Source organism: Lutra lutra, chromosome 12 (assembly GCF_902655055.1).
Source record: "Lutra lutra chromosome 12, mLutLut1.2, whole genome shotgun sequence".
NCBI lineage: Eukaryota > Metazoa > Chordata > Mammalia > Carnivora > Mustelidae > Lutra > Lutra lutra.
Genome location: NC_062289.1, coordinates 48,859,860 through 48,876,791, shown reverse-complemented (window position 1 = coordinate 48,876,791; position 16,932 = coordinate 48,859,860). Strand labels below are relative to the sequence as shown.

Here is a 16,932-nt window from a genome sequence, read left to right as displayed (position 1 = left end):
CTGGAATGCTTGGGTGGCTCAGCGGGTTAAATCTCTGCTTTTGGCTCAGGTCATGATCTCAGGGTCCTGGGATCGAGCCTTGCATTGGGCTTTCTGCTCGGCGGGGAGCCTGCTTCCCCCCCCCCCCACCTCTGCCTGCTGCTCTGCCTACTTGTGATCTCTCTCTCTCTCTCTGTGTTAAATAAATAAAATCTTTAAAAAAAAAGAAAAGAAAAAGAAATATCAGGGCTGAAACCAAGGCATAAGGGAATGGAAAGGAAAACACTAATTCAAAACTATTATTCAGGAGATAACAACAATATAATATAGGGATTTACTTGTCCTGACTCCATGGAAAAGGGTTTGATTTTATTCTAAGGTGATGGGAAGACCCTGGGATGTTTTTAGCAGGGCAACATCTTGTTCTGACTTCGGTTTTTTGTGTTTTTTTTTTTAAGATTTTATTTGAGAGAGAGAGAGAGTGAGAGCATGCAAGCAAAGGGAGAGGTAGATGAAGAAGCATACTCCCCACTGATCAGGAAGCCCCACACAGCTCCATCCCAGGACCCTGAGATCATGACCTGAGCCACCTAGGTGCCCCTGACTTTAGGGGTTTTTGTTTTGTTTTGTTAAAGATTTTATTTATTTATTTGACAGAGAGAGACACAGCAAGTGAGGGAACACAAGCAGGAGGAGTCGGAGAGGGAGAAGCAAGCTTCCCGCTGAGCAAGGAGCCTGATTGCAAGGCTCCATCCCAGGACTCTGGTATCATGACCTGAGCCAAAGGCAGACACTTCACAACTGAGCCACCCAGGCTCCCCTATTTTAAGAATTAATTGATGCCCTACATGAGATTTGAAACCACGTAATTTTAGTGATATCAGTCTAACCTGCTATGTGATTTTCCCTCTGCAACCCTCAGCTACCCAACTGTAGAGTTAAGCAGATTGTACAATCAACAAAAAGTTTCAGTTTTAAAATGATGTGAGTTAGATGATTTTAAAATTCCAAAATTCTACAGTTCTAAGAATCCTAGAGTTATTACAGCAACCACACAATTTTTCTTACTGTGGTTAAATGTACAAATGTACATAATATAAAATTCACCATTCTAATTATTTCACCACACAATTTTTAAGCCACGCACCCTAACCAGGGGACTCTATTGAGTTATAGGTATGCTAGGACATTTAAAATTCCAGTCCTCAAGGGGGCATTGCTGATGGGGTACGGTGCAGGGTAAGGAGGTGGAGTTCCAACTTCTGCTGTCTCTGGATGGAAGAAGCCTTTTCTTTTGATTACAATATGTAATACAAATATTCATTTTCCAAGTATTGGAAAAGTTTGGGAACACTGTTCAAAGCCATGAAGTTTTCTCACATATCTTTAGGACCTTATAATTTAATCTACCATGTGGGTCTTAAAGCTCCCATTGGGAGAGAATATCTATGAGTATGCCCACCATTTCTACACCAAAATGACCATCATAAACTCTTACATGGAGAATCTAAGAATTTTGAATGGATTCAAAGATTTTATCCACTTACATAAAAAATAGTTATCCCGTTACAGATGTTCAATTTATTCATTTATCCACATAGTACTCACTTTATGGGAGGCACTGAGTTAGTTTGTGGCGGTAAAATGGTGAACAACAACAAGACAAACAAAAAAGGTAAAGACATGGTTTTGACCTCAAAAAAGTTAGTGTGTGAGGAGAGAGAATTAATTAAATAATTAAAACCAGTAAGTACAAGATTGGAAGGTACATAGTGCTATAAGAGGATTTAATAGAAAAGACTATTAAAACAAGATAAAAAGATAGTTAAGTAGCTAGGCAAAGGGCAGGGGTAGGTTTGGTTCATAATTCCAAACAGAAGCAAAGGCATGCAAAGATCTACTGGACACTAAAAAGTCAGTGAGGCCTGGAGACACAGTAAAGGCAGTTCAAAGGGACTATCTTAAGAGTAACAATAAGCCACTGAAGGATATAAGCAGCCGTTATCAGATTTATTTTTCAGGAAGATCACAGTAGCTATCGTCTAAAGGCTCAAAGTTGGTAAAATTTAAGGTGGGAGGAGGAAAAAATATTAATTTCCATTTTTTCTCAACCTTTTAAAAAATGTCTTTGTAGGTCGTGCGTTAGCTCAGAAGTCCTAATAAGGGCTAGCTTTTTTCTGAGCCCCTATTGTGTATCTAAACACTGTACTAAGCAGTTTATATGCACTAACTCATTTACTCTTCATAACCCTATGTGGTTGGTACTATTATCCTCATTTTATAGGTAAGAAAAGAGACAGAGAGGTTAAGAAATCAGTCTAAGGTAATTTGGTGAGGAAGTATTAGAGCAGGATTCAAAACCAGGAAGTCGGTCTCCAGAGCCTGACTTAACCATTAGACTACACACCATTTTTCAACAATACATGTACACAATTTATTTTCTTCTTATTATTATTTTTTTAAGATTTATTTATTTATTTGTCAGAAAGAGAGAGAGAGAGAGAGATCACAGGTAGGCAGAGAGGCATGCAGAGACAGAGGGAGAAGCAGGTTCCCTGCCGAGCAAGGAGCCTGATATGGGACTTGATCCCAGGACGCTGGGATCATGACCTGAGCCAAAGGCAGCCACTCAACCAACTGAGCCACCCAGGCCTCTTTTTTTTTTTTTTTTTTTTTTGAAGTAAGCTCTAGGCCCAACGTGGAGCTTGAACTCACAACCTCAAGATCGAGTCCCGCATCGGGCTCTCTGCTCAGCAAGAAGCCTGCTTCCCTCTCTCTCTCTGCCTGCCTCTCTGTCTACTTGTGGTCTCTCTCTGTCAAATAAATAAATAAAGAATTGCTTACTGTACCAATTAAGCCAACCAGGCGCCCTTATTATTTTTTTTAATGTGTACAATTCAAATTTTAAATATATGCATGATTTGAGAATACTCATATTTTCTGAACACCAGTGATGAGAAAGGTTTAGGTGGGTTTTTTGGTTGGGTGGATATAGGAAATAGACTACGAGAGTAGGTAAGAGAAAGTGGTATTTCAGAATATGATGGTGGTGAAGGAAAGAAGGGGATTAATTTGGAATCTATCTGGTAAGTAAAACTGAAAGGACTTGGTGATAGATTGGATATGGTAAGAATTAAAGGGGAAAAAGGTGTCAAAGCTGATTCTTTGGATCCTGATTCGTATAAATGCATTGGACAGTGGAGCCTTAGCAGAGGCCAGAGGAACAGGTTAGGTTTTTTGTTCTCAGTGTTTCCTTGGACAAGTACACTGCTATTTCAATATACTGTTAAATGACAAACTAATTACAAGTTCTTTCCATTTATAACAAAACTTTGTTTCCATTTTAAACATTCATACAAGCAATTATGCCTGTGTTATAATAGAAATAACAATTTGTCACCCATTTTCTTTAAAAGTATAATGAATGAAGTCATAAAATTTGGAAGCGAATGACAGTTACTGTAATAGTGTAATGAAGACTCAGCAACCCTCTCCCCTAAAGAAACCAATGTTCCTATAACATTGTTAGAATGGTACAGAAACATCCTGTTGGGTGCAGTTCCAAGGAGTAAGCTCTGATACTCATCCCTTAACACTGGGACTGAGTGGAAAAATTATCTTCACAGTTTGCACTTATGATTTCCTAAATACCACTTAGCTTTCAGAAGTTCAGAGTGCTCTCCTGTCTTCCTCCCAGATTTTACAAGAATTACAGAAAAGTACTCAGCTGGCTTAAAAGATTCTGTGATTCTAGCTTATTCTGCTTATTTTTAACTTCATTTGTAGAATTGCTAATGCTAAAATGGTTCTTTTAGAAACCAAAACAAGAAAACATACTAACGTTGTGAACGTTACAAACAGCCACGGGAAGGATTTATTTTTTAAAACATTAAATTACCTAACAGGTTGTTGTTCCAACAAAAAACGCTGGTCATTCTGATTCCGTCTCATTTCAGGGTCTTCAGGAACCTTCCATTTAACCTCAGCAAAATACACATCGTTTTGCTACACGGCCTGACAACCCAGTGCTGTCGGGTCACATCACTAAACTGCAGGTAACAGCTACGAGGCAGAAACTACGTTAGCTTGATCCGTATCCATTCTCCCATCAGTTAGCTTTAACTTTCCATGCGGTACTAGCCGCTCACACACGCTTTCCTGAAATGTGCTAAAGTCAGACACACCAAAGGCTTGAGGTTCCCCAAACAGAAAAGCTTGCGCTTTCTCCAGGGCATCTCAACAAAAATGCTGTGGCTCCTGGAGCCGCTCCCGATCACGCAGAGGCTGGCGCTCCACTCTCCAGTCACAGCCCTCGGAGAGAGGACACACCAGCGACCACGCTCCTCTGCTACAGGAGCGCCGGGGGACCGCCTCTCTTCGCCGCGGGAGGAGGGGCATGACGTGGCGGGAACTCCCGCGTGACGTCGAACGCGCTCTAAGGGGGGGCGGGTCTGGGCGCCTCCCAACCCGGCCGGTGGCCCTCGGGCCCTCCCCCAACCCCAGAAAGCGCGGGTAGCCCTGAAGGGCCGGCTTTCCCGGAGGGGGTGTGGCAGACTAGTGAGGGGAAGGAAAGCAGGCCGCTGCCTCTTCACAGCCCCGAAGCCGTGTCTGCTTCCGTGCTGAGGTTTTCGAGAATCTCTGAGGAAATCTTGGAAGCCGTGAGTAAAGAGGAATCTCCTTTCCCCAATCCGGAGTGGGGGTCGTAGCGGCTACTTCCGGTCTCGAGCTGCAGGCCGAACACAGGCGTTTGGCCCCCAAGTTCTGGTAAGCCTTTTGGCTTCTAGGGCTGCCTCAGGGAGCACACTAGGGCCCGGCTAAACTCGGTTGGAAGTGAGTCGGAGAGAGGCGAACTTGCGCTCCCTGGGCTTCTTCGGTCTCCCGCGCGGGCTGAGGACTCACCTACTGGGGCCGAGTCCGCCCCGCGCATGCGCCGGGGGGGCGCGGTGCGCGCTTTCCGCTCTCGTAGCGACTCAGGCTTTTGGAACCTTTAGTGAAGGCGGCGCGCGGGAGGAGGTGGTGACTATGGGTCCTGGGACGGGATCCCCTCGACCTCTGCTTGGCTTGTAAGAGGACCAGCCCAAGTCCCTATTCGGTTATCTCGGGCACCTGTGTGATTCCAGGCGCGGCTCTTGCCCTACCTGTGTGAGAATATGTGTGGTGGGTGCGACAGGAAAGAAGTATTTTACGGAGCACGTTCCCTGTAGTGGTCTGCACTGCTGCAGGATGCACAGAAATGTATTAAATTATGACAGACCTTTGAGCCCGGGATGCACCTGGAGACACAAGTGCACGTTTCTGCGAAATTAAGGCGCCTCATCCTGCATCGATAACGGTTCAGGCCAAAAGAGAGATTCTGACAGAAGTGCTGGGCGTGCAGCATAGGTTGGAGAGGATTTTGAGAGCCAGAATTTGCAAATTTAGTGTTGTGTTGGTAAATTGTTTTCATGTGGGAAAATTTTTTTTTCTTAAGATTTTATTTACTTATTTGACAGAGACACAGCGAGAGGGAACACAAGCAGGGGGAGTGGGTGAGGGAGAAGCAGACTCCTCTAAGGGCAGGGAGCCCGACGCGGGGCTCGATTCCAGGACTCTGGGATCATGACCTGAGTTGAAGGCAGGCGCTTAACGACTGAGCCACCCATGTGCCCCTGAAGATATATTTTAAAATGCTTGTTTAACACGGTTGATTTTAAGCAGTTTAATACAATGCAATTTTAAATTATTCATTAAAGTAATTAAAACCTTGTTTTAAACTATTACCTCATAGAAGTAAATATTTTTCTTGGGCTAAAGTATTTTGTGGTTAATTAGCATCCCTGGCGCCCCTCCCCTCACCTCCTTACCTTTGCCCTCCATAGCGTGGGACCTAATTGTATGAACTTGGGCGAGTCATTTAATCTCTTAAACCTGTTTTTCTAAAAGGAAATTAATAACAGTAACTGTTCTATAGAGTTCTCCAGATGAAGTTTTTAAAAATGGCTATAAAACAGCACGGTATCTGTTATATAGTAGACAACAAATGGTGACTTTTGTTGACAATAGGCCTATTATCTTTTAGGGTTAAGAAATAGTAGAAGTCCAGCCTCTTTGGAATAAAGCTGTATTAATTAATGCACCCAACCCCTCTTTTAAAAACCTTATTATGGGAATAATAAATGTACACAAGAGAGAGACTAGAATTACAACTCTGTCACAGACTCATCCATTACCCTCTTCCAGTAATTGTCAAAGCAGCCCTTCTTGTTTCATCTCTTTACCCAACATTTTTTGTTTGTTTTACCCGGAATATTTGAAAGCAAATACAGAACAGGTGAATTTACCTGTAAACATATCAGTATGTATCTCTTTAAGAGCTAAGGACTTTTTTTTTTATATAAGCACATTTTAATACCCAAGACAATTAAAAATAATTCTCGAACATCATCTAAAATCTAGTACATGTTCAGTTTTCACTGATTGTCTCAAAAACTAAATCACAATTTTTAAAAAGCTTAATAAAAGTGTATTTTTACAGTATTTCTCTAGTGCTTTTCAAAGTGACTTCAGTCTTTAGAAATGTCATTGCTGGGACACCTGGGTGGCATAGTCAGTTGAGCATAGGACTCTTGATTTCAGAGTTGTGAGTTCAAGCCCCACATTAAGCATGGAGCCTGCTTTTAAAAAAAAAAAAAAAAAAAAAGGTCATTGCTTATTTTAGCCTCATCATCAGAGACCTTGAGAAATGGTTTTAAGAGACGCTTACATCAATTTGGGTACATTAAATGGTAAGGCATTGGCTAAAGAGCCATATCTGAGATATAGTAGACTTGTTAATCACTTGACTTTTAACTAGTAGCTAGTTAATGGTTTCACCTTGACACATATTAAAATATTTATGAATCCACTTGAACTTCTTAGTATCCTGTTGCTTCCTTTGGGGGCTACACAAGTAATAATCATTTCACCTCTACTCTCAGAGGGGCACAAAATGGCCTTACACTTTTTGCCTTGTTACTAGACATTTCTATTTTTTTTTTTAAAGATTTTATTTATTTATTTGACAGAGAGATCACAAGCAGGCAGAGGCAGGCAGAGAGAGAGGGGGAAGCAGGATCCCCGCTGAGCAGAGAGCCCGATGCGGGGCTCGATCCCAGGACCCTGAGATCACGACCTGAGCCGAAGGCAGCGGCTCAATCCACTGAGCCACCCAGGCGCCCCATTACTAGACATTTCTGTATTCATAGATCTTTGCTGTGCCTATGTCTTGCTCACTTATTTCCTTTGTTATGAGAAAGGTATTCAAATCTTCAAGTATATTAATCACAATCACCTTTCTTGCTCTTTTATAAGATTTGTGTTTCTATGAATATTTAAGTCAAGAGTATTTCAGAATGTTTTCCAGTTTTTGTTGTACTCCATATCAAAAGTTCAACAAAGGAATAAGTTATTTTAGAATGGTGAATCAATGAATACTGAGTGTGAATGACTACAAACTTCTCAATAGCAGAATCATCTCAAGTAAGTTCTTTCTAGGAAGAATAAGAGAAAATTTGCCTGAAAATTTAGCTTAACTAAGGACCAAATAACTGAAATCAGGGTTGTCACCATAATCATCTTCACTTCCCATCCCCCAAATTCTCAAAGTGGTTGGTTGTAGGTAAATAAGGAAAACTTGAGAAGAGCTGGCTGACTTCAAATTACATACATATAAATGCAAAATTCATTTATGTTGCAATTTGTCGTTTCAGGTATTTCAACTGTCAAAGACAACTTCATACCTATATAATGTAACAGAAAAAGGTCAGAAAACATTAGGCAAATAGAAGTGTGGTGCATATTAAGCAAGATGAACATCTCTGGAAGCAGTTGTGGAAGCCCTAATTCTGTAGATATATCTAATGACTTTAAGGAACTTTGGACAAAACTAAAAGAGTATCATGATAAAGAAGTACAAGGTAAAATCTTTTTAAAAAATACTTATAGCAGTATTCTATTGAGATTAATAGTGATAACTAACTGTGACAGTTCAGAGATCTCATTTTTAAAGAACCTCTATTATTGTAATTTTTTGTGATCAGTTATGGCTAAATTGTTGCTTTATAACTATAGACAACTACTATAGGATATAGTACCTGCACAATATATAGTTATTTACTTATGGTAATATGTGTGGTGTCGTGGAAAGGGCATAGAGATTGTTGATTGAAGACCTGGATTTGAATTCTAAATTCATTTATCTGTTTGCTCTATGATATCAGCCAAGTTATGTAACCTCTAAACTTAATTTTTTTCTGTAAGATTATTTCCAAGATTCTTTATAGACTTTGAAATACTACTTAAGTTATTCTTCAAGGCTTTGGGAATCTTTGCTACCAGGCACTGAGATATAAAAGTTAATGGTAGTTTGCCTTCAAAGAGCCTGTAGTCTAATAGAGGTAGAGTCATGTAAACAGGTAATTACAGTATAATGACATAAAAGCAAAAGCGTTTATATGAAGTGCAATGAGTATACGGAGGATTCAGCTATTATGGTTGGAATAAGTATATAAATATTATTTGTGATTGTGTTAAAATGTACTCCATGTAAAAGAATTTTCTATTAAAGGTAAACTCAAGGTTTGATATTAGTATCTTTCTAGTTCTGTGACTTTAACATAAAACATTTTCCCCATGTAGGGGAAATGCTTAGTTTTACATTTGTTTCTTGCTGTAACTATAGGTTTAATATTACAGTGCTTTACAGCTTTCACCTTACACCGGGGTGCTATTAAAACACAATCCACCTAAATCTATAGTATGTGGGTCTGTATTGGAACTTTCCTGTGGTAAGTGTTGTTTCTGGCAGAACCTCATCATAATGGACTCATCATGAATTAATGGGTTCTGAAACATGAACCCCAGAAGTATTCTTGCATGCCCCAGTGTACTCGGGAGACACTTATTCAAGGGATGCACTTACCATAGGCCACAACTTGTGAGTAAGAATGAGTCATATATAGTTATAGTTCTTTTTGTTTTTTTTTTTAAGATTTTATTTATTTATTTGACAGACAGAGATCACAAGTAGGCAGAGAGGCAGGCAGAGAGGAGGAAGCAGGCTCTCCATGGAGCAGAGAGCCCGATGTGGGGCTCGATCCCAGAACCCTGGGATCATGACCTGAGCTGAAGGCAGAGGCTTTAACCCACTGAGCCACCCAGGTGCCCCTATAGTTATAGTTCTAAGAAATTTTGTTAGTGTACCATGTTATCTGGGAACATACAGGAAGAATGGGGGTGCATGTGAGATTTATTGTCAGACCGGACTTTACAACTTAATTAAGTCTGATTAGCCAAAGAAGATGGTAGGAGGAGAGGAGGGAATGTTTTAAGGAAAGAGAACAGCATGTGGAAAAGTTTGGCAGTTAACAGCCTGATTTTATCTTTTTTTTTTTTTTTTTTAAGATTTTGTTTATTTGAGAGTGAGAGAGAATGAGAGAGAGAGCATGAGAAGGGGGAGGGTCGGGGAAGGAGCAGACTCCCCGCAGAGCAGGGAGAGCCATGCGGGACTCGTCCTAGGATTCCACGATCATGACCTGAGCCAAAGGCAGTTGCTTAACCAGCTGAGCCATCCAGGCGCCTAACAGCCTGATTTTAATCAAGGAACTGTAGACAGGTTGGTATAGCTCACAGATGGAATGAGGCAGGAGGTGGGATTTTATTGGGCAGGTGGACAGGAGTTGATGCTAGAAAGAGAGATAGGCTCAGATTATGTAAAACATTATTATGCTGAAGAGATTGTTATCATGCGTTGCCTTTAGGATTTAGTCTAAATTTTCATCTTAAGTGTCTCCTTCTCTTGCTTGGGAGTAGTGCCATGTTCAGAAAGAGGTCATGTGATGTACTTATTAAGTCTATGAGTTCTGGATGAGGGCTGCCCTCTGAGATGCCATTTGAAAGCCATCTCACCACACAAAGGTGGTGAGCTTGTCCAAGTTATTTAACTTTATAGTGCATCAGATTCCGTATCTATAAAATAAAGATACTATTAATAGCTACTTCATACTGCATTAAATAGTTTCATATATGTAAAGCATTTGGGAAAGTTTCCAGCACACAGTAAGCAATATATGTGTTAGCGATCATGTGTTAGATATTAGAATGCTATCCTTCTGAAGCAGCACCATTATATTATCAATGCCTGCTGTGAACCATCCCAGCTAGTAACAATAAGATACTATAAAACATTTGTAACAGAGGTTTCACGTACTGATTCCATTTATTTTCCTCTTTATGATTTTTTAAACTGCTAATTTCTGGAAACAAACAAAAAGAGTAGCCAAAGTAAACATAAGGAAACATAAATGCTTAAGAGATCTTAGAAAATTCTTATCTTCTATCTCTTTTTGACAAGGGGAAGAATGGGGATACTTAAGAAAAAATTCTTAAGAAATATACATAATTTTTCATCTTAACCATTTTCAGGTGTACAGTTCATTGGTATTAAATACATTCATAATGTTATGCAACCATCGCCACATCCATTTCCAGAGCTCTTCATCTTGTAAAATTGAAATTTTATATCTATTAAACAATAACTCCCCATTTACCTGCCTCCAGCGCTGGCAACCATGATTCCAGTTTCTATCTCTGATTTTGACTACTCTAAGTACCTCATAAAAGTGGAATCATACAATATTTGTCTTTTTGTGACTGGCTCATTTCACTTAGCATAATGTCTTCAAGATTCATCCATATTGTAGCATCAGAATTTTTTTCTTTTTTAAGACTAAATAATATTCCATTATATATACCACATTTTGCTTTATCAATCCATTATTGGACATTGGAGTTGCTTCCATCTTTTGGCTATGAATAAATAATTCCATCTTTCTGGCTGTGACTAATGTTGCTCTGAACATGGGTGTACAAGTAGTCTCTTCAAAACCCTGCTTTCAACTCTTTGGGGTATCTACCTAGAAGTGGTAATTATATCTTTAATTTTACATTACCATACTCGGGCACCTGAGTGGCTCTGTCGGTTAAGCATCTGCCTTCGGCTCAGGTCATGATCCCAGGGTCCTTGGATGGATTCCCAAGTTGGGCTCCCTGCTCAGTGGGGAGTCTGCTTCTCCCTCTACCCTCACCCCCTGCCTGAGATCTCAGTCTCTCTCACTGTCTCTCTCAAAAAAATAAAATCTTTTAAAAAATAAAGTAAGTTAATTACCATACTCTTTTCCATACCAGCATTTTACATTACCACTGGTAATGCATGAGGATTACAATTTCTCCACATTCTCACCACTACTTGTTATTTTCTGTTTATCTCTCTCTCTCTTTTTTTGAATAGAAGTAGCGATCCTAGTGAATGTAATGTGATACTGCGGTTTTGATTTGCATTTACCGAATGATTAGTGATGTTCAACATTTTTTTCATGTGCTTATTGGCCATTGGTGTAACATTGGAGAGATCTGTCTATTCAAGTCCTTTCCCTATTGTTTTAATCAGTTTTGGTTTTTGTTATTGAGTTGTAGAAGTTCTTTATATAGTTTGGATATTAATCTTTTTTTTTTTTTTTTCAAGATGTATTTATTTGAGAGAAAGAGAATGTGCCAGGGGAGGGACAGAGGGAAAGGAAGAGAGAAACTATCTCAAGCACCTTCCCCACTGAGTGCAGAACAAGATGCAGGGCTCAGTCTCAGGACCTTGAGATCATGACCTGAGCTAAAATAGGAGTTGGGACACTTAACCAACTGACCCACCCTGGTGCCCCTGGATATTAGCCGTTATCAGATACATAATTTGCAACTATTTTCTCCCATTCTGTGGGTTGCTTTTTCACTCTGTTTATATGTGTGTCCTTTGAGGCACAGAACTTTTAAATTCTGATATAGTCCAATTTATCTATTTTTTTTCTTTTGTTGCGTGTACTTTTGGTGTCTTGTCCAAGACATTGGATCCAAGACATCCAAAATCGTTGCCAAATCCCATATTATTTAGCCTTTACCCTGTTTTCTTCTAAGCATTGTATAGTTTTACCGCTTATGTTTAAATCTTTCATCCATTTTCAGTTATATTTTGTATACGATGTAAGGGCGAAACTTCATTCTTCTATATGTGGATATCCAGTATTCCCAACACCATTTGTTGGAAAGACAGTTTCCCCTTAAATGGTCTTGGCACCATTGTCAAAAACCATTTGATCATATTGGACTCTCTGTTTTATTCCATTGGCCTCTACATCTGTCTTTATGTCAGTACTACACTGTTTTGAATACTGGAACTTTTAGTAAGTTTTGAAATCAGGAAGTATGTGATCTCCAGTTTTGTTCTTTTTCAAGATTGTTTCGGCTATTTGGAGTCCCTTGAGATTCCATATGGATTTGGGATGGATTTTTCTATTTCCGCAAAAATCCTCATTGGGATTTTGATAGGGATTAAACTGAATCTGTAGATCTTTTTAAGAAGTCTTTTTAACATCTTGGGACACCTGGGTGGCTCAGTTGGTTAAGCAGCTGCCTTCGGCTCAGGTCATGATCCCAGTGTCCTGGGATCGAGTCCCACATCGGGCTCCTTGCTCAGCAGAAAGCCTGCTTCTCCCTCTGCCTCTGCCTGCCTCTCTGTCTACCTGTGCTCACTCACTCTCTCTCCCTCTGTCTCTGACAAATAAATAAATAAAATCTTTAAAAAAAAAAAAAAAAGAAGTCTTTTTAACATCTTAACAGTATTATGTTTTCCAGTCTATGAACATGCCATGTTTTTTAATTTATTTATGTCTTCTAATTACTTTAATATTTTGTAGTATTCTGTGTATAAATCTTTCATCCCCTTAGTTACATCTATTTCTGAGTATTTTATTCTTTTTGATGCTACTATAAATGGAATTGTTTTCTTCATTTTCTTTTTTTAAAGTTTGTTTGTTTGTTTGGGTTATTTATTTATTTATTTTTAAGTAGTCTCTACACCCAACCTGGGGCTCAACCTAACGAGCCTAATAACATCAAGTTTCGCATGCTCTTCCAACTGGCCCAGCCAGGTGTCCCTCATTTCCTTTTCTAGTTGTTTGTTGTTAGCTTACAAAAACAGTACTGATTTCTGCATACTGATTTTGTTTCTTGCAACTTTGCTTAAAGTATTGTAGTTTTAAAATTTTTATTTACTTATTATTTTATTTCTTTGGCAGAGAGAGTGGGAGAGAGCACAAGCAGGGGAGTGGAAGGCAGAGGGAGAAGCGGACTCTGCTGAGCAGGGAGCCCGATGTGGGGCTTGATCCTACAACTCTGGGATCATGACCTGAACCAAAGCCAGCCGCTTAACTGACTGAGCCACCCAGGCACCTTAATTATAGTTTTGTTTTGTTTTTTAATTTCCTAGCTGAAGTAAACAGTAGAAGTTCTTTAATTTTTTTTTTTTTTTTTTTATTATGAGAGGTTGGAGTTCAAGTACCTCTACTATCCATGTATCCCTTACTGCTCCATTGGGCTCATTCTTTGATAGATTATTCTGTTTCATTAAAGCCTGTTTTCAGCATATAGGATTGCTGGTGCAGTTAAGGAGTAATTTCACTGAGAAATCCAGGCATCAATTCACTTATTTTTTTTTTTTAAACTTAAGCTTTTTCCTAAAAACACCAAAACAGAAAGTAAAAAATTTAGCCCCCTAAGACAAACTGGTAACTACTTTTATAATCTTTTTTTTTTTTAAAGATTTTATTTATTTGAACGAGCACAAGGGGGAGGGAGGAGGCAGGGAGAGGGAGAAGCAGACTTCCCGTGAGCAGGGAGTCTACCGAAGAGCTTGATCCCAGGACCCTAGGATCATGACCCGAGCCAAAGTCAGACACTTAACTGGCTGAGCCACACAGGCACCCCTTTATAATGTTTTGTGTTTGTGTTCTCTTAAGTTCTTTTCTAATTTAAAATTTAAGTCTTTTGTTCTTTTGTTCTGTTTTGTATAGGAAATATTACATATATACAAAAGTAAAGAAAATTATGTAATGAACTCCCGTATACTCATCACTCAGCTTGAATTATCAGTAAATGACCAGTCTTATTTTACCTGTATTCCAGATCCTTCTTATTCCTCTTTCAGTTATTTTGGAGTCTCTGACATACTTCATTTATAATTACTTTAGTGTGTATTTCCAGTAGGCTTTAACCAAATAAATCCATTACCACACTAACACAAGCAGGGGGAGCGGAAGGCAGAGGGAGAAGTGGACTCTGGTGAGGAGGGAGCCCAATGCGGGACTTTGTTCACGCTAACAAGACAAATTATTAACATCTGATACCTATGAGATGATAGAATTCAAATTTCCACAATTCTCTGAAATGTCTTTATAGTTAGTTAGTTGTTCAAGTCTTTATGTTAGACATCTCTGTTATATTTGATTACTATATAAATTAATTTTTTAATATAGTTTTAGTTTGTTTCTCTTATAAGATTAAGCATCTTTATGTTTAAGGGTATTTATATTTCTTTTTTATGAACTGTTACATACTTTATTTCATGTATTTTCTAGGATTGTTGGCCTTTCTCCTCTCAATTTCTGTGAGCTGTTTAGTTGACTAAGGCAGATTAATTCACTTCAAGGATTTGAAAAATTGGAAATTCAAATTTGTTGTTAGTGATAAAGATCTAATTTTATTTTATTTTTTTTTAAAGATTTTATTTATTTATTTGACAGAGAGAAATCACAAGTAAGCAGAGAGGCAGGCAGAGAGAGAGGAGGAAGCAGGCTCCCTGCTGAGCAGAAAGCCCGATGTGGGGCTCGAACCCAGGACCTGGGATCATGACCTGAGCCGAAGGCAGCGGCTTAACCCACTGAGCCACCCAGGCGCCCCAAGATCTAATTTTAAAGTGAACTATGCTCATGGTCATATGTCCAAGGATAAATATGAATATTTTACATTAATTTTGCTCTTCATTTGACTATACTGTTTTCCCCCCAAAAATCTAGTGTAAGACATTGAGGAATAATTCTGAGTTTTAATACAGACTGCCATTCATTGAGCGAGTAGTAATTGGATTATATGCTAGGAATGATAGCAGTTGCTGAGGATACAACAGTCAAGAAGACACAGTGGGTGTGGGGAGCTTTGTATTCATTTATTTTTTCCTTAATTTTACTTATTTATTTGACAGACAGAGATCAGAAGTAGGAAGAGAGAGAGGAGGGGGGGAAGCAGGCTCGCTGCTGAGCAGAGCCCGATGTGGGGCTCCATCCCAGGACCCTGGGATCATAACCTGAGCCAAAGGCAGAGGCTTTAACCCACTGAGCCACCCAGGGTCTCCATTTATTTTTTTAGGAAAATATTTATACAATGTCATTATATAATGAAAGGATAGCAAAAATAAGCCCGATATTGGTAACACTAATAGCAACAATGTAATCTGCTATAGGCACTACTTTTAAAACTGGGACTTATTCTTTGTGACCCGGAAGTCAAGCTAATATAATATTTTGAAATATTTTAAATAGGACCAGACACATTTGAGTTGCTAGGTAGGGACAGAGAGTTGGTATTTTTTTTTTTTTTAAGATTTTATTTATTTATTTGACAGAGATCACAAGTAGACAGAGAGGCAAGCAGAGAGAGAGAGGAGGAAGCAGGCTCCCCGCTGAGCAGAGAGCCCGATGCGGGACTCGATCCCAGGACCCCGAGATCATGACCTGAGCCGAAGGCAGTGGCTCAACCCACTGAGCCACCCAGGCGCCCGAGAGTTGGTATTTTTGATAGAGTTAGCATTCTGCCATCTTCAAGCATAAGGTTAAGTTCTTTATCCTTCAAATAATTACATTCTGTTGTTTTATAACTAGTTTGAAGAAGATCATTAAGTTTTTATTAGGCAGAGTCCCTATCTTACTCATCTTTACATTCCTGTAGGTAAAAGTGCTTGGCACATGGTAAAAAATTAATAAATGGTATCTGAATGAATTGCATGTTTATAACTTGGTCAATGGAATATTTTCTTGAACATTAGTATTTTAAATCCCATAATATATGAAAATATTTTATATCTGTTTTAACCCTGAAATACTTTACTACCTTTATACTTTAAAATTTCTCTTTTTAGGTAATACCGTAGAAAGTTGGGAAAGGAAAAATAAATCACCATTCTACAAGAACAGCATCTGTGGTTTTTTGTCCATTCGTTCCTAGTTTTAAAAGAAATGTGTGCAGCTTATTGTATTGTTGTGATCAGTGTACATAGTATTTTATATCTGGCTTATTTTTGTTATTTCATTATTTAAACTCTACTTGCTTTTTGTTGTGTAGAACTTTAGAATTTTTATATGTGCCCATTTATATATCCACATTTAAAATTGGGCTAGTTTTATTTTTAGGCTTTTGATTTAACCAGGGATAAAATATTTGGCAGATTTCTTCTTCATGTTCCTCAGTATTTCAAGGTCTTCAGGAAACCCCTATTTAATGGTGAGGAAGAGTCAAGATAAATAAGACACTTTTTAATCAGAAACAGCATGCCATATTCATCAGATTGTAGAACATGTAAAACTTACAAATATTACATGGCGGGTAATTCTTTAAAATTGTGTACTCATAGCTATGCTCTAATACTCATCACACTCTCAGAAGAGGGAGTTAGTTTGTATACACTGAAAATGTTAAGAGAGAAATACAGCAGTTTTTAGTATACTTAGCTAACATCCATCTGCTTTATGAATGGTAGGTATTAGATATATATGTGAACTGATGAGAGAAGATAATTTATGTACGTTATAAAACTGGATTGATCAGGGTACTTTTTCCATTTCAAATTCATCTATGGATTCTTAAAGGTATAAATGAACGGACACTGCTAAAAAAATTAATATGTTATTTTAAAATGTTTGGATTCAGACAAGGCAAATTTGCTGAAAGCAGACTTTTTAAAGCACAGTTCTTTGTCAATGTATTCCACATAGTTCCATATAAAATTAGATCTTCCAACTGTGTGATAACATCAAAGACATGCCTGAAGGCTACTAAATT

At 38.7% G+C, this 16,932-nt stretch overlaps 1 protein-coding gene across 5 annotated transcripts in view; it reads left to right on the top strand.

The window, feature by feature from the left end:
- The first annotated feature begins 3,938 nt into the window (after positions 1 to 3,938).
- RBBP8 (RB binding protein 8, endonuclease) overlaps positions 3,939 to 16,932 on the top strand; it is a 91,493-nt gene continuing 78,499 nt past the window's right edge. The window contains exons 1-2 of one of the 5 annotated variants that reach the window (XM_047697585.1): positions 3,939 to 4,034; positions 7,707 to 7,913. In XM_047697585.1, coding sequence (XP_047553541.1) covers positions 7,805 to 7,913 — 109 coding nt within the window. In that variant the 5' untranslated portion in view covers positions 3,939 to 4,034; positions 7,707 to 7,804. Of the gene's footprint in view, positions 4,035 to 4,408; positions 4,810 to 6,057; positions 6,198 to 7,706; positions 7,914 to 16,932 lie in introns of those variants that run through there. The other 4 variants (XM_047697584.1, XM_047697583.1, XM_047697579.1 and 1 more) reach the window with 4 other exon arrangements.